Here is a 22,699-nt window from a genome sequence, read left to right as displayed (position 1 = left end):
GTTCATCACGTTCTGTGAGTAAACCCGAAGAACTCACTCTGGTTATTAGTTCAAATACCAGCATTATTATTTCATTACTTAGACAAACGTTAAAACTACGCGATTGCAAACTGATAATCGATACACAATAAAAACGGGAAAATATGTGTTTTAGTTTGCGCAGACCGATCAGCCTAATACATCAAAGTGCGATTCGACACCACCTCTTTTCACCGCAACAAACAATCGCGAGATTGCAGAACGAAACGCAGCACGAGACATGTAAACAAACGGCAGGATGATATACTGGCATAAGTTTGATTGTTGTACTTTATCTTTGCTGTCTCTGAGCACTTTACATACTCTAGGCACAAACGTCTATTTATGCGTATCATGTCAATCTCGATAAAGCAGCAAAGGATACTCTGTTATTCTGTAGTGTATTACAAGTTTAGTATCGGACCCGTTACGTGTTACGTGTATGATTGAATATCTGCTAAATACTTTATATCACAATGACTGTAACCATGAAGGCCAACAGGTCCTACAAGCTCGTGGTGCACAAGAAGGGCTTTGGAGGAAGCGGTGAGTCTCTGCTCAATAGTTCAGTTAGTTTGAGAACGGCTACTTCCCTGCTAAACAAACTAATAGAAAGCGTCAAAGAAATAGATTAATGCATATAATGGGAATTGGATTGGTTTTAATGGAAACTATAATGGTCTCTACTGGTAATGTGTTGGGCGTCTGTTGGTGGGATGTTACCAGGTTGATGGCAACCAATAAAACAAAAAATACATGAATTATTTTGCAATGTGTTTAATGGTAAACAGCTAATGTTTCATAATGGTATTTGTGAAGGAAACCCTTAGAATGTGTACAGTGTTTTTATTATGACCACTACTGTAAATTTGTTTCATTTGACTACACAAAATGTTGACTTTGTATGTCTTTGCACTCGTTCACCAACACTTAATATTTCTCTGCAGATGATGAATTGATGATGAATCCGAAGGTATTTCCTCATGTTAAACTGGGAGATATTGTTGAGATCGCTCACCCAAATGATGAGTACAGGTGAGATCTCACCCACTCCCTTTTGATTTTATGTCACTGGAGAGTCTAAAAATTGGTTTATAAAACGGTCAGTTCTGGTCCTTGATTCTGATTGGTTGAGCCGGCCATGACTTGAAGATGTTCCAAAAACCATCACGAATCTTGTGTGCTTCAGTTGAAGCAAGACAATCTGACCCATTGTACATGAGATGTGTCACAAATATGATTGGTGACCTAAAATAATGTAGAAGATTTAATATAGCTTATTATATTAATAACCTGGCTTTACTGTACATTGTCCTAAAATTTCAAAATATACTTCTCTTTTACGTTCAAATAATAAGAAAATCCAGTTTTTCAATGTAGTTACAGACGTTTGTACCGCACAATACTGTACGCATTCATATTATTTTAATATTAATAGCTGTTCACTTTAACGGTCTGTTTGTCTTAGTCCTCTGCTGTTGCAGGTCAAGAGCCTTAAAGAAGATCTACAGAAAGGTGAGCTTTTAGTTAAAGCTTCATTTACCCTACTTGCTAAAAAAGCAGCCACATCCCAGCATTAACTTAGTGCGTGACTTTTCTATATTTTCCAACAGAAACTATCAGTGTTGATCAGACAGTAGCTCAGGCCTTCAAACTCAGAGCTTACCAGGATGTCATCATCAACATTGTGGACCCAAAGGTATTTGATTTGGAAAAACACTGTGATGGTTGTAAATAAAGCCATGGGGTACCGAAGAGACTTTGGCACAATATTCATGAAACAGCACGGCCTCAATCTTTATGCTTAAATGTAACAGGATGTGACTTTGGATCTTGTTGAGCTCACCTTTAAAGATCAGTACATTGGCCGAGGAGACATGTGGAGACTGAAGAAGAGTTTAGTGAGTCACTTTATCACTCTCTTGCTCATCATATTCAAGTGGACAGAAGGTGTTAATGTTTGATGTCTCATAATATCGGCTTTGTGTCTCCATCAGGTGAGCACTTGTGCGTATGTGACACAGAAAGTAGAGTTTGCAGGCATCAGGTGATGACCTCATCAATTAAATGCTTATAACATGATTTTGGGTATAATCTGATTAAAAAAATCTTTCAACTGTATTTTCAGGGCCCAGGCCAGTGAATTGTGGGTAAAAGGAGAGAAGGTCACCTGTGGCTACATTAGCGAAGACACAAGGGTGAGAACATCATCTTGAAAATGCTTTTATAATTCATTTGTACCTGTTTTGGGCATCATGAGACAAGTGTTTCTTTCATCCAGGTTGTGTTTAGGTCAACATCAGCGATGGTTTACATATTTATTCAGATGAGCTGTGAGATGTGGGACTTTGATATCTATGGTAAAAAAAACTTCCAATCACTTGATAACCTCTTTAGTGTTTACTGTTGTACACTTATACATTAGAACAAAGTTGTAACAGTTATGAACAACATGGAAGTTTAGGGAAATCTACTAGACCTGGAAAGGTAATTACATCTAAATGAAAATAAAGGTAATAAAATAAGAATTAAAATGTTTAGGGCTGTCAAATGATTAGTCACGACTAATCGAATGCAAAATAAAATATTTTGTTTACATAATGTGTGTACAGTGTATAATAATTGTTTGTACTGTATAAATACACATGCAAATAATATTAATTATATATAAAAATCTATATACACATGTAAATATTTCTTAAATATATACATGTCTGTATATTTCTGTAAAATATTTCATTGACTAAAATGGCTCTTTGTGGTTGAGATTTGTATTAAATCATTTTTTTAAGTTCTTATCCAGAAGTCAAAAATCATAGGAAAATTCCTTGAAAATAACGGACATTTGTTGGACAAAAAAAAACAGTTTTTCTGTTATATAACTGTATATAACAGACAGTATAAGGTGCCCTCTTCATTCACAGGTGACCTTTATTTTGAAAAAGCTGTCAATGGTTTCCTCTCTGATCTCTTTGCCAAATGGAAAGTGAGTGAATGACTTTATCACCGATCTGTAATAACATGTTTTAAGCGTGTCATACTGTTTATGTGTAGTGTAACGGGTGCTTTGGCATCTTGAGATTTGTTTTGTTGACAGTAATCCATCATTTTTAGGAGAAAAACTGCAGCCATGAGGTCACAGTGGTGCTGTTTTCCCGAACCTTCTATTCCGCAAAATCACTGGGTAAGTATTTTCTATTAGACAAAGTTAGTTTTAAATCTCATGTCTTTACCCCGCTTATGTCAATAATACATTAATGGTGGGAGGTATTTCACAAAACGAGAGAACATGTTTCATACTCCAATGAAAGAAATTGTTATTTTTGCATTGCATTGGCATTGTGCCATTCTTTTATACTGTACTGCTTTAAAACCTCATTGTCCATACTGAATCAAATATAATATTTAAATTGTAAAATGTTTTACCATCATTGTTATATTTGTTGTGCTTGTTTGACATTCTTTAAAATGTTATGCAGCACGGTAAAAATTAGAATACAAATAAAACAAGAACCATTTTCAGAATCTGTCATTGCTTTTCTTTCTTCATGTAGAAGAGTTCCCTGAGATCCAAAGAGCATCAATCAGGCAAGACCACGAGGGACGTTACAATGAAGATTTTTACAGGTCAGGCTCGAAGCTATACTTTTAGAATCAGAGGCATTTTTGTGACATCTTGTCTCATTGTACTCTTGTGTTGTGGTTCAGAGTGGTGGCTCAGAATGAAAGACGTGATGAGTGGACATCACTGCTGGTCACCATTAAGAAGCTGTTCATCCAGTATCCTGTGTTGGTGCGTCTTAAAGGAGCAGGTGCGTATGCCAAGAACGTCGACTATTACGATGAAGTCAATGGGGTGATTTTGGAACTTTTTGTCTCAATTTTATAGATGGATTCCTGTGTGGACAGAATTCCACTGCTGCTCAGGGAAATTATCTCGAAGCCATCAACTTATCTTTCAACGGTTCGTAATACTGTATGTTGCATAGCATCCCAAAGCCCCGTATATGTGAAAAAAACTGTTTTTATATTAGTGTTGTGTTTGTCTTTTTCAGTGTTTGACAAGCACTACATCAACCGTAACTTTGATCGGACTGGTCAGATGTCTGTGGTCATCACTCCAGGAGTGGGCGTGTTCGAGGTGGACCGCTTACTCATGATCCTTACCAAACAGCGCATGATTGACAACGGTAAGTTGTACGTTCACTGTTGATCTGCGAATATTGAGTTGAATGCTAACTGTGCTAAATGTCTTTTTTTTTAACAGGTATTGGTGTAGACCTGGTCTGTATGGGAGAGCAGCCCCTTCATGCTGTTCCCCTTTTCAAGGTTAGTAACGACCATCTCAAGGAGTTATTGATGGACAGCAGATGATGGTGATGTATTTGTAAATTTTACGCAATACACATCACATCATCATGTGACGCTTGTTCTGCAAAATCAGACGTTGTCATTTTTCACAGTTACACAATCGCACAGTGCCTGGAGATTCCAGAATCGGAGACGACTATAACCTGCCACATTGGATCAACCACAGGTGAGATATGATGTCATTTCCTCATCTCGTCGCCCCAGGCTGGATTGTGGTGAGGGGGTGATAGGCCATTGATACGGTTGAGTTGTGGTAACTAAAGGTGTTCTGTTGCTAAGGTCTTGCTAGGTAGTTGCTAGGGTCGCTTGGGTTCAAGTCATCTGTTAGTCCAAAAGGCAACCCCAATGTCTCTATATCATCACTGTTGGGCGGAAACCTTGTATCTCCGTATTTAAAGTCGGTATGACATTAAAAATGATAACTCAAATTGTTTTACACAGTGGTGAAGTATTTATTATAAATTATTTATATGTGCAAACATTCATTGCACTTGTAATCTTTAATGAAAAACGTTAACCTCCTCCCGCTCTCGAAACGACCTCTCTCTTCACTTCTGACCACGAGGAATGGCGCGAGGGCGGGGCTGCAATGACTGACAGATTGCAAACTGCCGTTCAAATCTTTCACCTTTTAACGATCCAATCCGTTGTCGGTGGATGAAATCAAGTCCCGCCCTTCCTTTTTGTTCTCATTTCAGAAGTCGTTTCACTTGGGTATACGTCACGATACGGGAAGAAGGACAATCGCTACTTCCGTTTGATTTTGACTTTAAATGATAATTTATTGATTTCTTTCTAAATATTTTTGTAGATGTAGTGACCACTTACAACTTTTTAAAAATGACTTGTTTGAGCGGTGAACTAATACATTTAAAGATCCAAATGAAGCAACTAATCATCGTAAATGTGATTTTTTTGTTAGCTTTTACACATCAAAGAGCCAAAACTCTTGCAGCTGTTTTACACCCAGAATCAAGCTGGCTGGAAAAAAGGTTAGAAATGTCCCAACTCCACTGACATCTCACCAACTCAACTCCCAAAATGTATTCTATTTATTATGCTTAAACAAACTTTTTTCATTTAAGCCTCACGCTGAGAAAGCCAGATTCAGCAGAGAACATAGTAAGTCATTGTTAGCTTTGCTTTTCATTTCATACCTTAGCGTTTTGAGTTTGATATAATCTGATTGGATTTCTTTTTTTCTCAGCACTTGGTGCTCCCAGAGATGCTGAGAACAGTCTTCCCATCCAGGTGGACTATGATGCTTACGACGCTCAGGTCTTCAGGCTTCCTGGACCCGCAAGAGCCCAGAGATCCACCAACTTCAGGTGCTCACCTTATGTACTTTCTTCTACGCATTTCTTCTACACATCAGGACGCAGATATAAACGTTCACGCTTTTCCATATGTTTCCATTCCATTTGACATCAATGTCTGTTATGCCACCAAAGGGCTTCAGAAAAGGAAGAAGTCTTTGATCATTTGTGTGTCAGGTCGAGTCGGGAGAGAGAGTCGGCCAGCAGGAAAAGCTGTGGCTCGGCAGATGTGGGCGGGGGTGTAGTGGGCAGCTCTCCTCCCATCAGACCCATGGGACCAGAGGAACAGAGGAGCCTGGCATCAGACGACAGCCTGGGCCGCATCTCCAACATCCTGCTCATCCCACGGCCTGCTCAGGGCCAGTACGAGGTCAGCAGCTCCCTGGGATACACCAGCTGCACAAGAGGTACGGAATCAGAGACTGTTATTCCATCCTACGTCGACGCACATGAGTTGACACCTGCTTGTCTGGTTGTTTCAGAGATGCTGGAGAAGATGGTGGAATCTCAGAGGGACTCTAGTGCTCCAGGCCGTTTTACCGTGGGCAGCGCTGAATCCACCCTGCACGTACGGCCGGGCGGTTATACGCCTCAGAGGGCCCTCATTAACCCTTTCGCACCATCACGCATGCCTATGAAACTTACCTCTAACCGGCGACGCTGGATGCACACGTTTCCTGTGGGTAAGGGACATGTTTTGACTTTATTTTATCCATCTTGTTACTTAACCTAGGCATTTTTTGGCCACAAGCCTGGTAATTTGGCTTTATTATTAGCTTTATAGTAAAGAGATGACAGGAAATCATATGAGAGGAGAGAAAAGGCAAACAGGAGTCGAGAAAGGACCATGAGCGACCATGTAGCCCACCCGGTGACAGTTCACCTAAAAATGAAAATTCTGTTAGAATTTACTTATCCTCAAGACATTCAAACCTGCATGACTTTCTTCCTTCTGCAGAACACAGAAGAAGATATTTTGAAGAATGTTTGTAACCAAACAACATTGACCCTCATTGACTTTCATTGTATGGACACAACCACTGAGACATTTCTCAAGATATCTTCTTTTGTGTTTCACAGTAGAAAGAGTCACTTACAGGTTTTAAACCACGTAAGGTTGAATAAATGACACGCATTTTCTTTTGGGGGGTTGTGAACTAACCCTTCAAACTCTTTTTGTGCATAAATAATTTTGAAATCTTATGAATACATTATTTTTGTAGCTTTGCTTTGGTAAAATACCAATCAGCATCTTTTCCAGGTGTATACTTTTTTAATGTGCTGTGTTTGTGCGTTGTTGTTCAAGGTCCTTCTGGAGAGGCCATTCAGATCCATCACCAGACCAGGCAGAACATGGCAGAGATGCAGGGCAGCGAGCAGAGAGATCCCGCTCGAACCTCCGCAGAGCTGCTGGAATTGGCCTATCACGAAGCCACGGGAAGGTCAGTCACAGATGATGATGGGTTATTAGCAGAAAACAAAACACAAAGCCGGTACAGTTGCTTAGAACTGAAAAACTGTGTGTTTTAGCAAGCGGACAGCAGCCCGTGACACAGGAGACAATGGGCTGTACATCACTGGAGGTCCTGACAATGTCTCTTGTAGCCCAGCTAGTAGCAATAGCACTGGTACATCACGTTTACACACTACTTTACTAATTCACAAAAAGCATGGAAACACATGAAATACTTTTTATTTACAAATGTTGTCTTTTGTAGGAACGCCAGTGAACCGTAGCTCCTTTGAAGACTATTCCAGCAGTTCAGATCCAAGTGAGTTTTTATCAATCATTGGATGACCCCGAAAGCTCTCTTGTACATTACATGAATGAAGACTAAATCCAAATATACTTGAAAAAAAATTTGTGTTTTATTACACAAAAAATTCATATTTTAAGGGCCACTGCACAGAAATCATGGGTCTGTTGAATGGTTTAATAAGGTATTCAAAAGTTGGGTTTCTCCATGCCCTTTTGATTTTTGCACGCTTATGGTAAGAATCTCAATTCGGAGGGAAAATGACTGTTCTTTATATTTTAGAAGGTTCTGACGGTAGCTTGGGTAACTTCAGCCGGCATGTTAAAATCATATCATAGGAGCTGAGTGGCTGTGTTGTTTTCGGGTGAAAGTCAAAGGTGGTCCACAACCTCTGGGGAAATTCACTAAACAGTCGCGTCATCTTATCGGACAATATTGTTTCCACACAACTTACCAGAGGTGGGGAAGAAATCAGTATTTCAACGTTTCAGGTTGTTTTACTTGATCAATATTCTAAAGAGTTTTAGTTGGATATTTCACATTAATGTTTTTGGGGGAAAGGAGATCTTTGCAGATGAGGCTTACTGTAAAATTCACAATGCTGAATTCACAAATGTCACTTTGCGGATGTAATGTTATAGTGTTGCCACTAGGGCAGAGCGATATATTGAATATTAGATACTAGGGATGTAACAATATTATTGATGTGGTGTTATCGCAATAGCAAAATTGTCTCAATATTATCATGGTCACATGACTGTATGGAACGATAGGTCTACCGGGCCTTTAACATAGAGAATGTTCGAAAAAATAATAGATGTTATCTTTGGCAAGGTCCATCTGGTGCAATTGTTTTATTTTATGAAAGGGATTTTTAGGTCATTTGACCCATCTCATACTATAACTCATACCTCTACGCAACAGTTATGATTAGAGGATAAAGAAAAGAGGATGCTTATGGCACGTTTCCAAGTCATCATTTGTCATTTTAAATATTGCAATAAATTCCATACTGTGGACTTTATGCCGAGGTATAAGCGTACAGTGATACTTTGATATTGTTACATCCCTATTAGATTACGCTGCTGTCCTTCTGAAACCTTGTATCTCCATAGTTCGTGATTTTTACTTTTTGCCCTAAATCATTATTATTATGTCACCTTTTATGTTTGTCACTGGGTTTTGCAAATATCTCACCAACAAAAAGTATAAAAAGTTCTTGTCAACTTCGACAACAAAATATTCAATCATTGAAAAGGTGTTTTTTCCATTTTCTGAAAAACAGCAAATTTGGACTTGGAAATTTGGAGATTCCAGAAGACACTGACAATATTTTATTCAGATCAAGCTTTTTTTTTAATTGGGCCGGAAAAAAAACACCCATTTGAATTATTTTAGAACAAAATCTAAAATATTAAGAAATATATTATTGAGTACTGTTAAATGTACTGTATATTCATTTGTAATAGTCATTACATTTGCATCGTGAATTGGATGCTATTCAACTAAATGGCGCTATCATCTCGCGCAACTTGTTTTAGTGAATTTCCACCTCAGATTTGACTGGGATTTCTGGCTCTCTTCGCACCAATCCTTCCCTTGGGATTTCTCTATTTCCCCAACCATTTTGATCTTCCCCTTTTCTCTTCAATAAAATATCAAACTTGAATTCTCTCATGCACACAATCTTGATCAAATCACCAGCATATACTGAATGACGCAATACTCAACGATTATCACGCATGCCTTGCCTGCACGAGACTGGCCGTCTTTTCTGCCAGTTGTGTGATGGCCGTTCACACTTATTACTCATCGATGACATCACAGTGCCCATGCATGTGTTAATTTTGCATGTAGTCACTGTAATCTTCTGTTTAATTACGACAATGATGGTAACACACTCCTCTTCTCTTCCCACCTCCTCTCTTTTGTTTCTTGTTGTTTTGCGTGTATGTGTCTGTCTGACTGGATCTTCTGTCGACTGCACCTTCTGCCCCCATCTCTCCTTCCTACACTCGATCTTCTCATTGGACCCCGTGTGTGAATGCTGTTTCGGATGCGATCTGTTGTGTCTTCGTGGTACGTGTATGTGTGTGTGGTGGGGTGCACCTGAAGTCCTGCTGCTGTCTGCCCCCCCGACAGTGCCTAGCTTCTGTTGTACGGTGGGGGTGGATTGGAAGTCCCTCACCACTCCTGCGTGCCTTCCCCTCACTACCGATTACTTTCCTGACCGCCAAACCCTGCAGAACGACTACACGGAGGGCTGCTATGACCTGCTGCCCCACACTGACTTGGAGAGGTACTGACACATACATCCAGGTCCAGGTTGTGTGACAAGACAGATATAAAGACAAAATGTAATAAAAAACATCAGTGTTGTTCCAAAGAAAAGGCATACAATAAAAATGGCTTTCTTGTTTGAATGATGTGATTCAAATGATCCAGGGACCCCCAGGGAGCCTCCAGAAGGTTGCAAGGGGTCTCCTGGAAATGTTCTGGGAAAGATGAAGCAAAAATGATAAGAGTCTACTAAACATTATTATTATCATTTCATTTCTAAGTGCCTACATGAATAGTTTCCAGAATTTGTTTGTTTGTGTCTTTCTAGTGAGTTTTTCTCACTATAGTTCCTTTTTTCGGACTCGAAGTGAAACTATTTAAGTTTAGAAACAATATGTTGTCTTTATAATATCCTATTTACTATTTATCTGGCACATTTTAAACGTTTCTTTAGACGTGCAAAAAATTATATGTAAAAAAATCTTCAAAAATCTTATTTGGGGGTCCTTGGCATAATAAAGTTTGAAAACCCCTGATCTAGGCCATGCGCAATATTGGTTAAATCGATAGTTCACCTAATAATCTGTCATCATTTTTTCACCCTCATGTCATTAAAAACATGTATATAACTCTTTGTTCTGTGGAACACAAAAGAAGATGCTTTGAGAAATGTCTCTGTGGTTTTGTGTCCATACAAGGAAGTCAATGGGGTCGAGTGTTGTTTGGTTACCAACAATCTTTAAAATATCTTCTTTTGTGTTGTGCTGATGAAAGTCGTGGTTTGGAATGACACAAGAGTAAATAAATAATGAAAGAATTTTTATTTTTGGGTGAACTATCACTTTAAATGAAGCCTATACCTAGTAAAACGGCATGGAAGTAAAACACAATCCTAAAACATACTATGTGCAGGCGTGAGGACGAGTCTCCCGTGATGACGGCCCATCAGGTGTTTGAAGAGTTCATCTGTCAAAGACTGATGCAGGGCTACCAGATCATCGTACAAACCAAAAGCAGGAAACCGCAGCCTGCTATGGCCCCGCCCCTCAGCAGCAGCCCCCTCTATTCCAGAGGTACTTCTGGACGTCCACAGTTCTGCATTTATTTTGCCATATTTGTTATATAGGAAACAGAATAAAAGACAATCATAGACTTAAAGGAACAGTTGACCTGAAAAAGAGAATTCTGTCATCATTTACTCAGCCTCAAGTTGTTCCAATTCTGTATAAATTTCTTCGTTCTGATGAACACAGAGAAATATATTGACTACCATAGTAGCAAAAACTGCTTTATACATTTCCTGGTTCTGTTGAACACGAAAGATATTTTGAAGAATGTAGGTAAGCAAACAGTTCTGGGGCACCATTGACTACCATAGGTTTGTTTTTCCTACTATGGTAGTCAATGGTGGCCAAGAACTGTTGGTTACAAGCATTCTTCCAAATATCGTTCTCTGTGTTCATCGGAATTTATACAGATTTGGAACAACTCGAGGGTGAGTAAATGATGAGAGAATTTTTATTTTTGGGTGAACTGTCCCTTTAATGGACAGTTGTTCTTTATTATTCAACTGTTTTAGTGTTTATTGTATAAGTTAATAAGTGTTTGTTAATATAATTGGTTTGCTAAAGCAATTTTCTTCTAGTGGGCAGAATGGGACCCAAGCCGTATTTATAAAATATCACAGAGACTTGTACTTAGGCTAGTAAGCAGGCACCTAGCAACAAGCCAGCTGCATGGTAACATCAGCAGCAGTTTGGCTTAGGCAAGCAATGCTGACGGTATATTGAGAAAATATAAACATCTACATCAAGTCCTCGTGTTTATTTATTTCAGTGCAGGGCAGGCAATTACACGTGCAGTAAGTATTATGTAGACAAATAGTTGATTTAAACGCCTCTGGCTTGTTTTTTTTTTCAGGACTTGTATCTCGGCGTAAACCAGAGGAAGAGGAGAGTCTGTACTGGCTCAGTATGGGCAGAACCTTTCATAAAGTCTGTCTTAAAGATAAGATCATTACAGTCACCCGCTACCTCCCAAAGTCAGTCTCTCCACATCAACAGAAATATCTTTCATGAATAAAATAGTAACTCAGTTTCGCTTTATGTAATATTAGCTTCTAAAGATCCACGTGCATGTTTTTGTTTGTTCGTTAGGCATCCATACGAATCCACGCAGATTCAGTACAGCTACAACCTTTGCCCTCCGCACGCAGACGCCCACTTCCTGCCTTTCTGGGTCGAGTTTAGCCACGAGCGGCTGGAGGAGTACAAGTGGAACTATCTGGATCAGTACATCTGTTCTGCTGGATCTGAGGACTTCAGGCAAGTGGATTTAGTTGCACAGAATTCAGAGTGGAAATCTGGCGATACAATGAAACTGTATTATTTATGTAGATTGGTGTCTGTATGATAATATTGTTTAGTGAATTATTTCACTTTTTAAGAATATAATATATATCTCCATTCTAACTTTACATAATGGAATGAAATGAATAAATCATAATCATTTCTTTTGACCCTTTTGCATTTGTGTCTAAGTTCTGAATCCATATTTCACTCATAATGTGTCCTTTTTTCCCCTCTGTCTTTCACAGTCTTATTGATTCTCTGAAGTTCTGGCGTACACGGTTCCTGCTACTGCCAGCGGGTGGAGCCAGGCGAGTGGCGGATGGCGAGGGTCACTGGGACGTGTATGGGGAGGGAGCGGGCGCGGTGCGCGATGGTTCCTCCGGCACTGGGGACTGGTGTCTTTTGGATGGATTTATTCGCTTTTTAGAAGGTCTGAACAGGATCCGACGTCGTCACCGATCTGATCGAATTATCCGCGTGAGTGCGTGCCTACTAGATGAGCACAAAAACCCTCATGCCTCTTATTCATAGTCTTCTGAATGCCACATTGAATACTGTGTGTGAGGAACAGAAGGACATTTATTTACTGGAAATTTCCCATTGGTTGTAGCTATTATTTGTAAATATTATAAATATAAATGTTAGACAGCAAAATTTCTATTTCTTCGTCACGCAGAGCTATTAAATTGCTTTTGGAAGACGTGCATGTGTTGATCGTAACATTTCCAAAATGTGTATATTATTAAATATTCCAATTACTTTATTTTACTATAGAAAGGAGCCGCCATAAAAAGCCTCCAGGTGACGGGAACCCTCTCATCCTATAACCCGGAGCCCCCTGTGGGCAAAAAAGGCACCTCCGCCCTCTCTGCACTCTTGGAGTTAGACCAGACACAGAAGTGAGTAGAGCAGACTGAAAATAAAGCATGTCAGCATCGATGAGAACCAAGTGCCATATATAATACGAGAGTATTCAGAGTAGTTGTACCACATATGTGAAGTGTTTTATGAAATGCTAGAGATTCCAGGTTTTTTTCTAAGGTCTTTGATCTGCAGGAGTTTAGAAGAGCAGCAGCTTGCGGCTCAGCATGCTGGGAAAGCATGTGGACCTTTGAGTGAAGCTGCCAGCGTTGCCCTGACAACAACCTATGTCGAAAGCCCCCGTAAGGTGAGAGCCCGAGACCACTAATCTGATTGTGCTGTTGTCTAGTTCCTGACTTCCTGTGTGTCTGCATGTGTTTTCAGTGAGGAAGAGAGCTTTTTTTATTTCTGTAACAAGTATGGCTTGCGTTCTCTTTGATTTTGTCTAATGGTTGTCTGCTTTGGTTGGTTTGATGAATGAAGTATTGGCAACAGCGTACATGGAAGTTGGTAAAATACTCGGCTATTGCAAGATGTTGAATTGGACCAGACAGTGTATTGCGTTTGATATATCAATTTGTTGAGAGATGAAAACAAAAAAAATGTTTTATTGTATCTGATCTAGGGCTGGGAAATACACTCACCTAAAGGATTATTAGGAACACCTGTTCAATTTCTCATTAATGCAATTATCTAATCAACCAATCACATGGCAGTTGCTTCAATGCATTTAGGGGTGTGGTCCTGGTCAAGACAATCTCCTGAACTCCAAACTGAATGTCAGAATGGGAAAGAAAGGTGATTTAAGCAATTTTGAGCGTGGCATGGTTGTTGGTGCCAGACGGGCCGGTCTGAGTATTTCACAATCTGCTCAGTTACTGGGATTTTCACGCACAACCATTTCTAGGGTTTACAAAGAATGGTGTGAAAAGGGAAAAACATCCAGTATGCGGCAGTCCTGTGGGCGAAAATGCCTTGTTGATGCTAGAGGTCAGAGGAGAATGGGCCGACTGATTCAAGCTGATAGAAGAGCAACTTTGACTGAAATAACCACTCGTTACAACCGAGGTATGCAGCAAAGCATTTGTGAAGCCACAACACGCACAACCTTGAGGCAGATGGGCTACAACAGCAGAAGACCCCACCGGGTACCACTCATCTCCACTACAAATAGGAAAAAGAGGCTACAATTTGCACGAGCTCACCAAAATTGGACAGTTGAAGACTGGAAAAATGTTGCCTGGTCTGATGAGTCTCGATTTCTGTTGAGACATTCAAATGGTAGAGTCAGAATTTGGCGTAAACAGAATGAGAACATGGATCCATCATGCCTTGTTACCACTGTGCAGGCTGGTGGTGGTGGTGTAATGGTGTGGGGGATGTTTTCTTGGCACACTTTAGGCCCCTTAGTGCCAATTGGGCATCGTTTAAATGCCACGGCCTACCTGAGCATTGTTTCTGACCATGTCCATCCCTTTATGACCACCATGTACCCATCCTCTAATGGCTACTTCCAGCAGGATAATGCACCATGTCACAAAGCTCGAATCATTTCAAATTGGTTTCTTGAACATGACAATGAGTTCACTGTACTAGAATGGCCCCCACAGTCACCAGATCTCAACCCGATAGAACATCTTTGGGATGTGGTGGAACGGGAGCTTCGTGCCCTGGATGTGCATCCCACAAATCTCCATCAACTGCAAGATGCTATCCTATCAATATGGGCCAACATTTCTAAAGAATGCTTTCAGCACCTTGTTGAATCAATGCCATGTAGAATTAAGGCAGTTCTGAAGGCGAAAGGGGGTCAAACACCGTATTAGTATGGTGTTCCTAATAATCCTTTAGGTGAGTGTATATATATGTATGTATGATTACATTTCATGTTCATTTTTCATACTTTTTATCCATTGTTTTGGATGGCATATGGAGCGAAGACGTGTTTTTCTGTGTCTTTGGTGTGTTATAAGTTGCCCATGCATGTATTAGACACGTAAAATTGCAAAAATGAAAGTGTCGGAACAAAAGATTCATTCTATCTAAAAGTGAATACTCACCCAGACCTGCCTGAAACGCCTCGTGTAACCACACCCCCACAAATCTACGTCAGTTCGTGGCATGATTTGACTAAGACCCGCCCACATGTATACTCAAGTAAGGTGGGTGTACCTGTCAGTACAATTGCTTTGGAACCTGATGTTCCAAATATGGTAAGAAGCGTTACATTTCCATCACACGCTTGCAGTATTCGACCAATCACTACGCACTGGTTAACTGGCCAATCATAGCACACCTCGCTTTTCAGAGCCATGAGCTTTGTAAAAAATCTGCTCGTTTCAGAGAGGCGGGGCAAAGAGGAGATACAAAAAAGCACGGCATGTGGAAAATACAGCGTTTTTGATCCTTAAATCGTGTATACACAGTGCATTACATCTAAAACAAACGATAATATTTGTTTTAGCCGTGTCATATGACCCCTTTAAAATATTTGTATAGATATTGAATATTTATATCTCAATATTTATGTTTTTACATTAAACATGGGTTCAAAGACATATGGCTTGAAAATGAACATTCGAGAAACCATTATTATTTATGCAACTGTACATTGTAGATTTATATGCGGCATTTAAACCAAATTAAACCGTCTTAAATGCAGCGTATTTAGATATTAATGACACTGTATTGTGTTTTTCTGTAGCGCTTCTATGAAACTGTACATTATGACCATTTTGACCCAACAGCTGTTAATCTGCCGAGTACATTAAAATATTGAATTTTAAATAAACTAAATACAGCATACAGCATTTTTCGACACAGTTTGTGAGCACAAGTAAGAACATGTCACCATTTGGAGTTTATATAATATAAGACATCATGACATTACCATAAAATAAAGCAAATGAATCAGTAAGTCAGTGTTTTGAATCACTTCACTAAATCTGAATCAAGTATGAATCACTGAATCAAAGTCTTAAAATCATCGCAATATTCTCATGGTCTGTTTATCTTTTATATGAAAACAGTCATATTTTAATTATTTATACTGTATAGTTCTGTGAATCGTTCTATCTTCCTAAATATTGAATAAAGGTTTTTGTTTGCAGTGGGTTTACATTTTTCTCGCTCCCTCTTTGCATCTTTTGATTTTTAGCTCTTCCTCTACTGCTTCATTCTTGCTTTGATCTCTGGGGTTATTTTCTCTCTTCTTGGTGTTTTCCTCCTAATATGCTGACAGGACGCTGCCTTCATTTTGGACTTTATTCGTAGTCCACGTTCCTCCTACATCTGTCACTCGCAGGTCAGTCACTGTCTCTGCTCTCTGGAAGCTGTGTGTCGTGTGCATGTATGTGTGTATTTCTCTCTGTTTTTCATAGCGAAAGTGGCATGTCTTTGTAACCGTATTTGATTTAAAATGCTTCTTTTAGATTAAAGCACATCATTCCATTGATCACTGTGACTCGTGCTGTAGTATTAGAACGCACCATTCCTGTGGAATAATAAAAAAAAAATGCATGTGCACTTCTGTTTTTAGACCTAAAATTAGAAACTGGTTCGTTTTAAATGTTCTGGTTCCTGTTCAAGAACTACATGACGAAACGCACACTGCTTTACCACAATTTGACAAAATCTCAATGCGATCTTCAGCTTCCATCTGAACAGTTGACCGCCAATCCCATCGAGGGTGGCTTGCTGGACAAAGCAAGCAACCAACCTGGTGAGAGAACAGCTGCCGCCTCCCAGTCCACAGGAGACCCAACGCCGGGCACCACTTCAGAGACCGGGTAAGAGAAAACATCATCCTGACAGCAGGACCACTGTTTGAAGAAGAATATTCTGTCTGGAACGTGTTAATGTTGCATTGCAGTGGGCAGTCAGGGTCCGGTGGATTAAGCCTGTCCTCGTCTTCCACACTAATGGAGATCCTGGAAGCCATTAAACATCCCACGTGAGAACCTTCATACGCTTAAATATTTATTAGTCCTCTATTACATCACCCATGTGTGAAGTAAATTGACTTCATGTGTTTACAGCACCGGAGTGCAGCTCTTACCGGAGCAGCGAGGCCTGCCGCCCAACTGCTTTGTCAGTGCCGAGGTTGTACATTGGCTGGTCAGCACTGTGGAGAATGTGGCTACGCAGGGCATCGCCGTAGAAATCATGCAGGTAGTGCATGCAAGTGGCAGAATTCCCGGTTGTCTGTATGTTTGTGTTAACAAACTTGATGCTATCTCCCGGGTTCTCCTGTAGAAGATGCTGGATGATGGTCTGATTACTCACGCCTCTGGCGATGCCATGCGGACGTTTGTCTATGGCTTTTACCTTTACCGGATTGTCGACAAAGACGCTGAAAAAGGTAAGAAGAGACTTGGTCGCACAGGGGTATTGACCCAGTCAATGCAAATGTTATCCACTACGTTATCCAAGTGTATAAGGTGATGGATTTTGTACCCCACAGGCCCCACTGCACAGCTTCCACCAGCCGGAGCTAACGTGTGGTCTGCAGCAGCTTTGGAGGACTTCTCCCTGTTCCAGAGAAAGTGGTTTGAGGTGGCGTTTGTTCTGGAGGAACGCCGACCCTGCGACTTACCCGCCTTCTTACTTCCCTGGCTGCCCAGTCGGCCGGCCTCGTACGCAAGTAGGCATAGCTCCTTCAGCCGCAGCTTCGGAGGACGCAGCCAGGCTGCCGCACTGCTAGGTATACACAGCCGGTTCAGCCTCGAGAGCAAGCGTGCTCCGCCCTGTGGGGCTGTATGCCACACTTCCTCGCCTAAAAGTTCAGGAAGAGAGAACCGGTCACATAAAGTCACAACCTGAACCATATCTTGTCATATTAATACATTCATCTGTGAAATTTACTAGTCACCCAACAGCCAATCAGACAGTCGTAAAAATGCATTTATATCTTTGTAAACTTATACTATGGAGTACCTCAGAGATGACATATTTTCCGAAAGCGAGTTAGCATTTTAGCACTCAAACTATATGGGTTTTTCGAATGGGTTTTTGGTAAATCACCTAAAAAAAGGTCTGTGGTTAACTTAACAAAACCTCTAAATATTTTAACGTTTTTAACGTAAAACGCACCAGTTATAACCCGCTCATGATTTTTAAAGCTTTATTGTGTCTTAAAAACGGTGGTTGCTAACAAGTTACTAACACGTCGCTAGAAGCGACGTTAGAAGTCATCGGGCATATAAATCTCATAAATAAGGCAAGATGGGCACAAATCTTTAAAAATGTGGACGGGGAATAATTCACGGAGTAATTACTTATCAGGGAACATGTTTTTAATAAAGTTTGAAAAAGTTGGCTTGGTGGTGGTGACCATAGTGTAGTCTGTTTATAGCCTCGTGTTAGCTTACTTCTGGTGATTGTATTCAGGCTTCAAAAGTAACAAATGTGGTGTTCACTTTTTTACGATCTTCCAAAAGTATATGGGAACAATGCATAGGCTTTCAGTCGAGGCAATCAGTGCGGCGCTAACTTCCCAGTTGGTCTACCAAAATACGTCATGTCTGCACCACTCCATTTTGCTAACATCTTAACAATAGGGTCGACATTATATTTCTTTCCTTTTTTTGCAAGAACGGTCATAAACTTCACTATTGCCAGTGTAATTCATCCCACTTTGTGTGACCGTCCTCTATTCCAGGACTGCATGATGTTATAGAAAATAGACCAGTTTTAGTACACCCAGGGATAGTTCACTCAAAAATGAAAATTCTGTCATAATTTATTCACCCTCAAAATGTTCCAAGCTTGCATACATTTTGTTGTTAAGCTGAAAGCATATAAAGACATTTGGAAGAATGTGTGTAACCAAACAGTTCTGGGGCACCATTGACTACCATAGTAGGACAAACATCTACTATAGGAGTCAATGGTGCCCCAGAACTGTTTAGTTTCCCACATTTTTTTAAAAATATCTTCTTTTGTGTTACACATAACAAAAAAATATAAACATTTGGAACAACTTGAGGGTGCGTAAATGATGACAGAATTTTCATTTTTTGGTGAACTATCCTTTTAATGACATCATCACTCTGATTGACGTATAACAATGTTTGTAATTCTGCCCGTGTGATGGTGCATGTGCTCTACTGCCAGTGTGATTACATCCATCTCTCCAATCTATCCAAAACTGATCTGACACCGAGTTGTTGTGTTTGGTGGGCTTTGATGATGTAGTGTGTAGCATGTAGTGCATGCTGTGGTGTAGTAGTGGCTGTGGTCCAGTAGTGCTGTGGTATGGGTTCTTCCTGCTCTCCTCCACCTGTCCTCTCGCTGCGGAATCAATGATGTTCCTGCTTTGTTTCCAAAGCTCTTTCACATGTCCGTTGCTTATTTTACTTTGCTTACTGATACAGAACAGCAGTGGCCAAAAGTGATTTCCTACTTTGGAAAATCGACATCTGCCTGCTTTATTAAAATACAATTTTAAAGATGCATTAAAACTTTTGTATGCATGTTGCATGGTGTTTGGAGTGTAAACTGAAGCTCAACTTTGAGAAGAATTTAAGGAGGCTTGACAAAAAACACAAGCACAATTAACTGGGTCAAGGTCTGGGTCCACTTGGCCACTACTGTATTTTTGCTTTCAGTCTTTTGCTGCAATGTAAAGCCTCATACCTCATGAAATGTATATTTCATCCTTTTCTTTATTTTTGATCAAACTAGCACAGTCAGTGTTTAGCATGACGCTTCTTTCAACATTTATCACAGTTATCACAACTACTTCCAAACTCCATGCTTGACCTCAATGTCATTTCACCCTCTCGGCCGTTTCTGCTCTACCTCTCTGTCTGTCTCTCTCTCTCTGTGCCCCGCCCCTCGCAGCTGCCACAGTTCCTGAGCAGAAAACAGTCACCTTGGACGTTGATGTGAACAATCGCAGCGATCGGACGGAATGGTGCAGTTGCTATTACCATGGCAACTTCTCTCTCAATGCTGCCTTTGAGATCAAGCTGCACTGGATGGCTGTCACCGCAGCCGTGCTCTTTGAAATGGTGAGCAAATAATCCTGAATGACGTTTTTATAATATCAGGGAGAGTCATCTACTAAAGCACTGAATTCTTTTAGGTGCAAGGCTGGCACAGAAAGGCAGCGTCTTGTGGCTTCCTGCTCGTACCCGTGTTGGAGGTGCCCTTTGCTCTGTCATCGTTCCTGTATGGTGATCCTCTCCGTGCCCAGTTGTTCATCCACCTCAACATTCAGTGCCTACTGAAGGAGGGCAGTGATAACTTGTTTGAGGGTGAGACGGAAGAATTCGTAATACTGAATATATGACAGTGTTGCTAGAGGTCAAGTAAATACTTTGGAGGTTAAGTAAAGGTCACGTGATATAAGCCAACAACTCAAAATATTGCTTTAAAGTTAAAGGGATGGGACACTTAAAAATACAAAGTCTTTCACCATTTATTCATCGGGATGATGTCAGCTTGTATGAATTTCTTTATTCTGCAGAACACAAAAAAATATATTTTGAAGAATTTTGGTAGACAACCATTATTGTTCCCCATTGACTTCCATTGTATGGATATAAAACCACAGACATTTCTCAAAATATCTTCTTTTGTTTTCCACAGAGGAAAGAGTCATATACAGGTTTTGAATGACATGAGGGTGAATAAAATATGACAGAATTTAGATTTTTGGGTAAATGCAACATTTTCTCAGTTATAGTGCTGCTTTATTTTTTTAGGGTTTGAGCCGGAGACATACTGGGATAGAATGCAGTTGTTTCAGGAGGCCATACTATACAGGTAAAGACAACATATATATTATATTTTTTTGTGTTGTACGCTATAGTATTTGTACAAAAATCTATCTTTAAATATTGAATTGTGACACATAACTCATTGCAACACCCTAACACCGTGTCTACACCGGACGCAGCAAAAGACAATAAAACATTAGAAACCATTATAGTTTTCAATTTTAGTAATTTATAGTATTTTTTCTTTGAAGATTTGGCTTTGTTCAAGACAAGTTCTCAGCGTCAGCTTTCAACTTTCCATCGGAGAACAAGCCACAATACATCCATGTAACAGGTACGTTCTTATAAATGATCAACTTCAAATACTTTGAAAACCTTTTATTTTACTCTCCCCATCTCCCTCTGCCTATGTTCTTCCAGGTACAGTTTTTCTTCAGCTGCCCTACTCAAAAAGGAAATACTCAAGCGGACAGCGCAGACGCCGTAACTCCACTACCTCGGCCAATCAGAGCCTGTTTGGCTCTGAGGATCGGGTGGGCTACAACTGGGCCTACAATACCATGCTGACCAAAGCCTGGAGGACTGGCGTGCTGGGGGACGAGAAACTGGCGGACCGCCTGCTACGAGATTTCACAGACTTTTGTGCCAACAAGGATAATCGACTGGTGACCTTCTGGGAAAGCTGCGTGGAGAAAATGAACGCCAGTGCCCCCTGAGGACACTGTGTGAGAGAAACAGCGCGCCTCTGCATCAAGAGCTAATGTACTGCTGCTAGCATCTAATCAGAGATAAATAAAGCCAATCGCCTCATCCTCCAACACTGAGAGAGATGAGTCATATTGTATGTTTACAGTGTTAACATGCACCTTTTGGTCCTGAAGCCATCACAGTTTTTGTTTGGGTTTGAATGGTAGGTCACACATAACATGTACTGCACAGAAAAATAATAATTTGCAAATGGACCCGTTGGTAACCTGTGCCCTAAACATCACTGTAAAAATGGCTTTAGAGTGTAAAAGGTAATGGGACAGATTCAGAAACTACAGATTGTGTCAACATAAAAAATTACATCAACAAACAATTAAACAGCTTACAATGCTATTAAACAGCTTTTACGATGATCAACCGTACCTGAAAGCAACCAGTCAATAGCATTTAGTTCAACTAAAAGCTGAAGTGCAGAAAAATGTCATAAAAAACGCTGATTCATTTTGGTGGAAGTGAGAGTTTAGAGAGTTTAAGACTTTAGGACTTGCATACTGTGGAACCATCAATTATTCACACCACATTCGCTAATAAATGTGTATAAATTCATACTGACACCTGTATTTGGTCCAATGTTAATTCATGTTATTACCTTCACATTAATTCATTTACATATTGATTGTGGTCATAATAGAGGGGATATTAAGTGGTAGAATCGTTGGTCTGTTCACTTGTTACTGTTTGCAATCGCTAGTAGCAAATAAGGTTGTTCATATTACAGTTGACTTTGATAAGCATTTGATGTCATTGTATTCACTGCATAACTTAAAGTTAATATCCATTTGATGTATGGGCACATATTGTTCGGTGTTCAGGACGTGGGCTTAGCAAAAGGTCAATTAAAGGGACAGTTCACCCAAAAAGAAAAATTCGGTCATCATTTACTCACCTTCGAGTTGTTCCAAATCTGTATAAATGTATTTGTTCTGATGAACACAGAAAGATATTTGGAAGAATGCTTATAACCAAACAGTTCTTGGACCCCATTGACTACCATAGTAGGAAAATTACTTAATAATTGTTTATTTCTGTTGACCAGAAAAGAAGATATTTTGAAGAATGTAGGAAAGCAAACAGTTCTGGGCACTTTTGACTACCATTGTAATTTTCCCTGTTATGGTACTCAATGGGGTCCAAGAACTGTTTGTTTACAAGCAATTTGTCCAAATATCTTTCTCCGTGTTCAACCAAAGAAAGAAATGTATACAGTTGATGACAGAATGACAGAATTTTAATTTTTGTGTGAACTATCCCTT

General features: G+C 40.0%; 1 protein-coding gene across 5 annotated transcripts; it reads left to right on the top strand.

The window, feature by feature from the left end:
• Positions 1-24: 24 nt before the first annotated feature.
• Positions 25-22,319, top strand: depdc5 (DEP domain containing 5, GATOR1 subcomplex subunit). 5 transcript variants are annotated; one of them, XM_057320811.1, is made up of 42 exons: positions 25-564; positions 966-1,053; positions 1,487-1,533; positions 1,632-1,717; positions 1,836-1,919; positions 2,016-2,065; positions 2,147-2,216; positions 2,300-2,378; positions 2,943-3,004; positions 3,133-3,202; positions 3,573-3,645; positions 3,727-3,830; positions 3,908-3,982; positions 4,074-4,208; positions 4,286-4,347; positions 4,482-4,555; positions 5,312-5,381; positions 5,475-5,511; positions 5,597-5,717; positions 5,841-6,112; positions 6,188-6,388; positions 7,012-7,147; positions 7,236-7,333; positions 7,424-7,477; positions 9,605-9,761; positions 10,655-10,815; positions 11,663-11,783; positions 11,899-12,066; positions 12,339-12,570; positions 12,868-12,992; positions 13,150-13,261; positions 16,196-16,258; positions 16,606-16,742; positions 16,826-16,906; positions 16,992-17,124; positions 17,209-17,314; positions 17,417-17,656; positions 19,798-19,967; positions 20,042-20,213; positions 20,664-20,724; positions 20,930-21,012; positions 21,099-22,319. In XM_057320811.1, exons 1-42 carry the CDS (start codon positions 495-497, stop codon positions 21,392-21,394), a joined length of 4,836 nt encoding a protein of 1,611 aa, XP_057176794.1. In that variant the 5' UTR covers positions 25-494; the 3' UTR covers positions 21,395-22,319. The 5 variants fall into 5 exon arrangements, with proteins under 5 accessions (XP_057176794.1, XP_057176796.1, XP_057176793.1 ...); XM_057320813.1 differs by having other exon boundaries at positions 9,578-9,761; positions 17,417-17,596; XM_057320810.1 differs by having other exon boundaries at positions 9,578-9,761.
• The last annotated feature ends 380 nt before the right edge of the window (positions 22,320-22,699 follow it).

This window comes from Triplophysa rosa, linkage group LG22 (genome assembly GCF_024868665.1).
Source record: "Triplophysa rosa linkage group LG22, Trosa_1v2, whole genome shotgun sequence".
Lineage (NCBI taxonomy): Eukaryota > Metazoa > Chordata > Actinopteri > Cypriniformes > Nemacheilidae > Triplophysa > Triplophysa rosa.
This window is presented reverse-complemented; position numbering and strand designations above follow the sequence as displayed.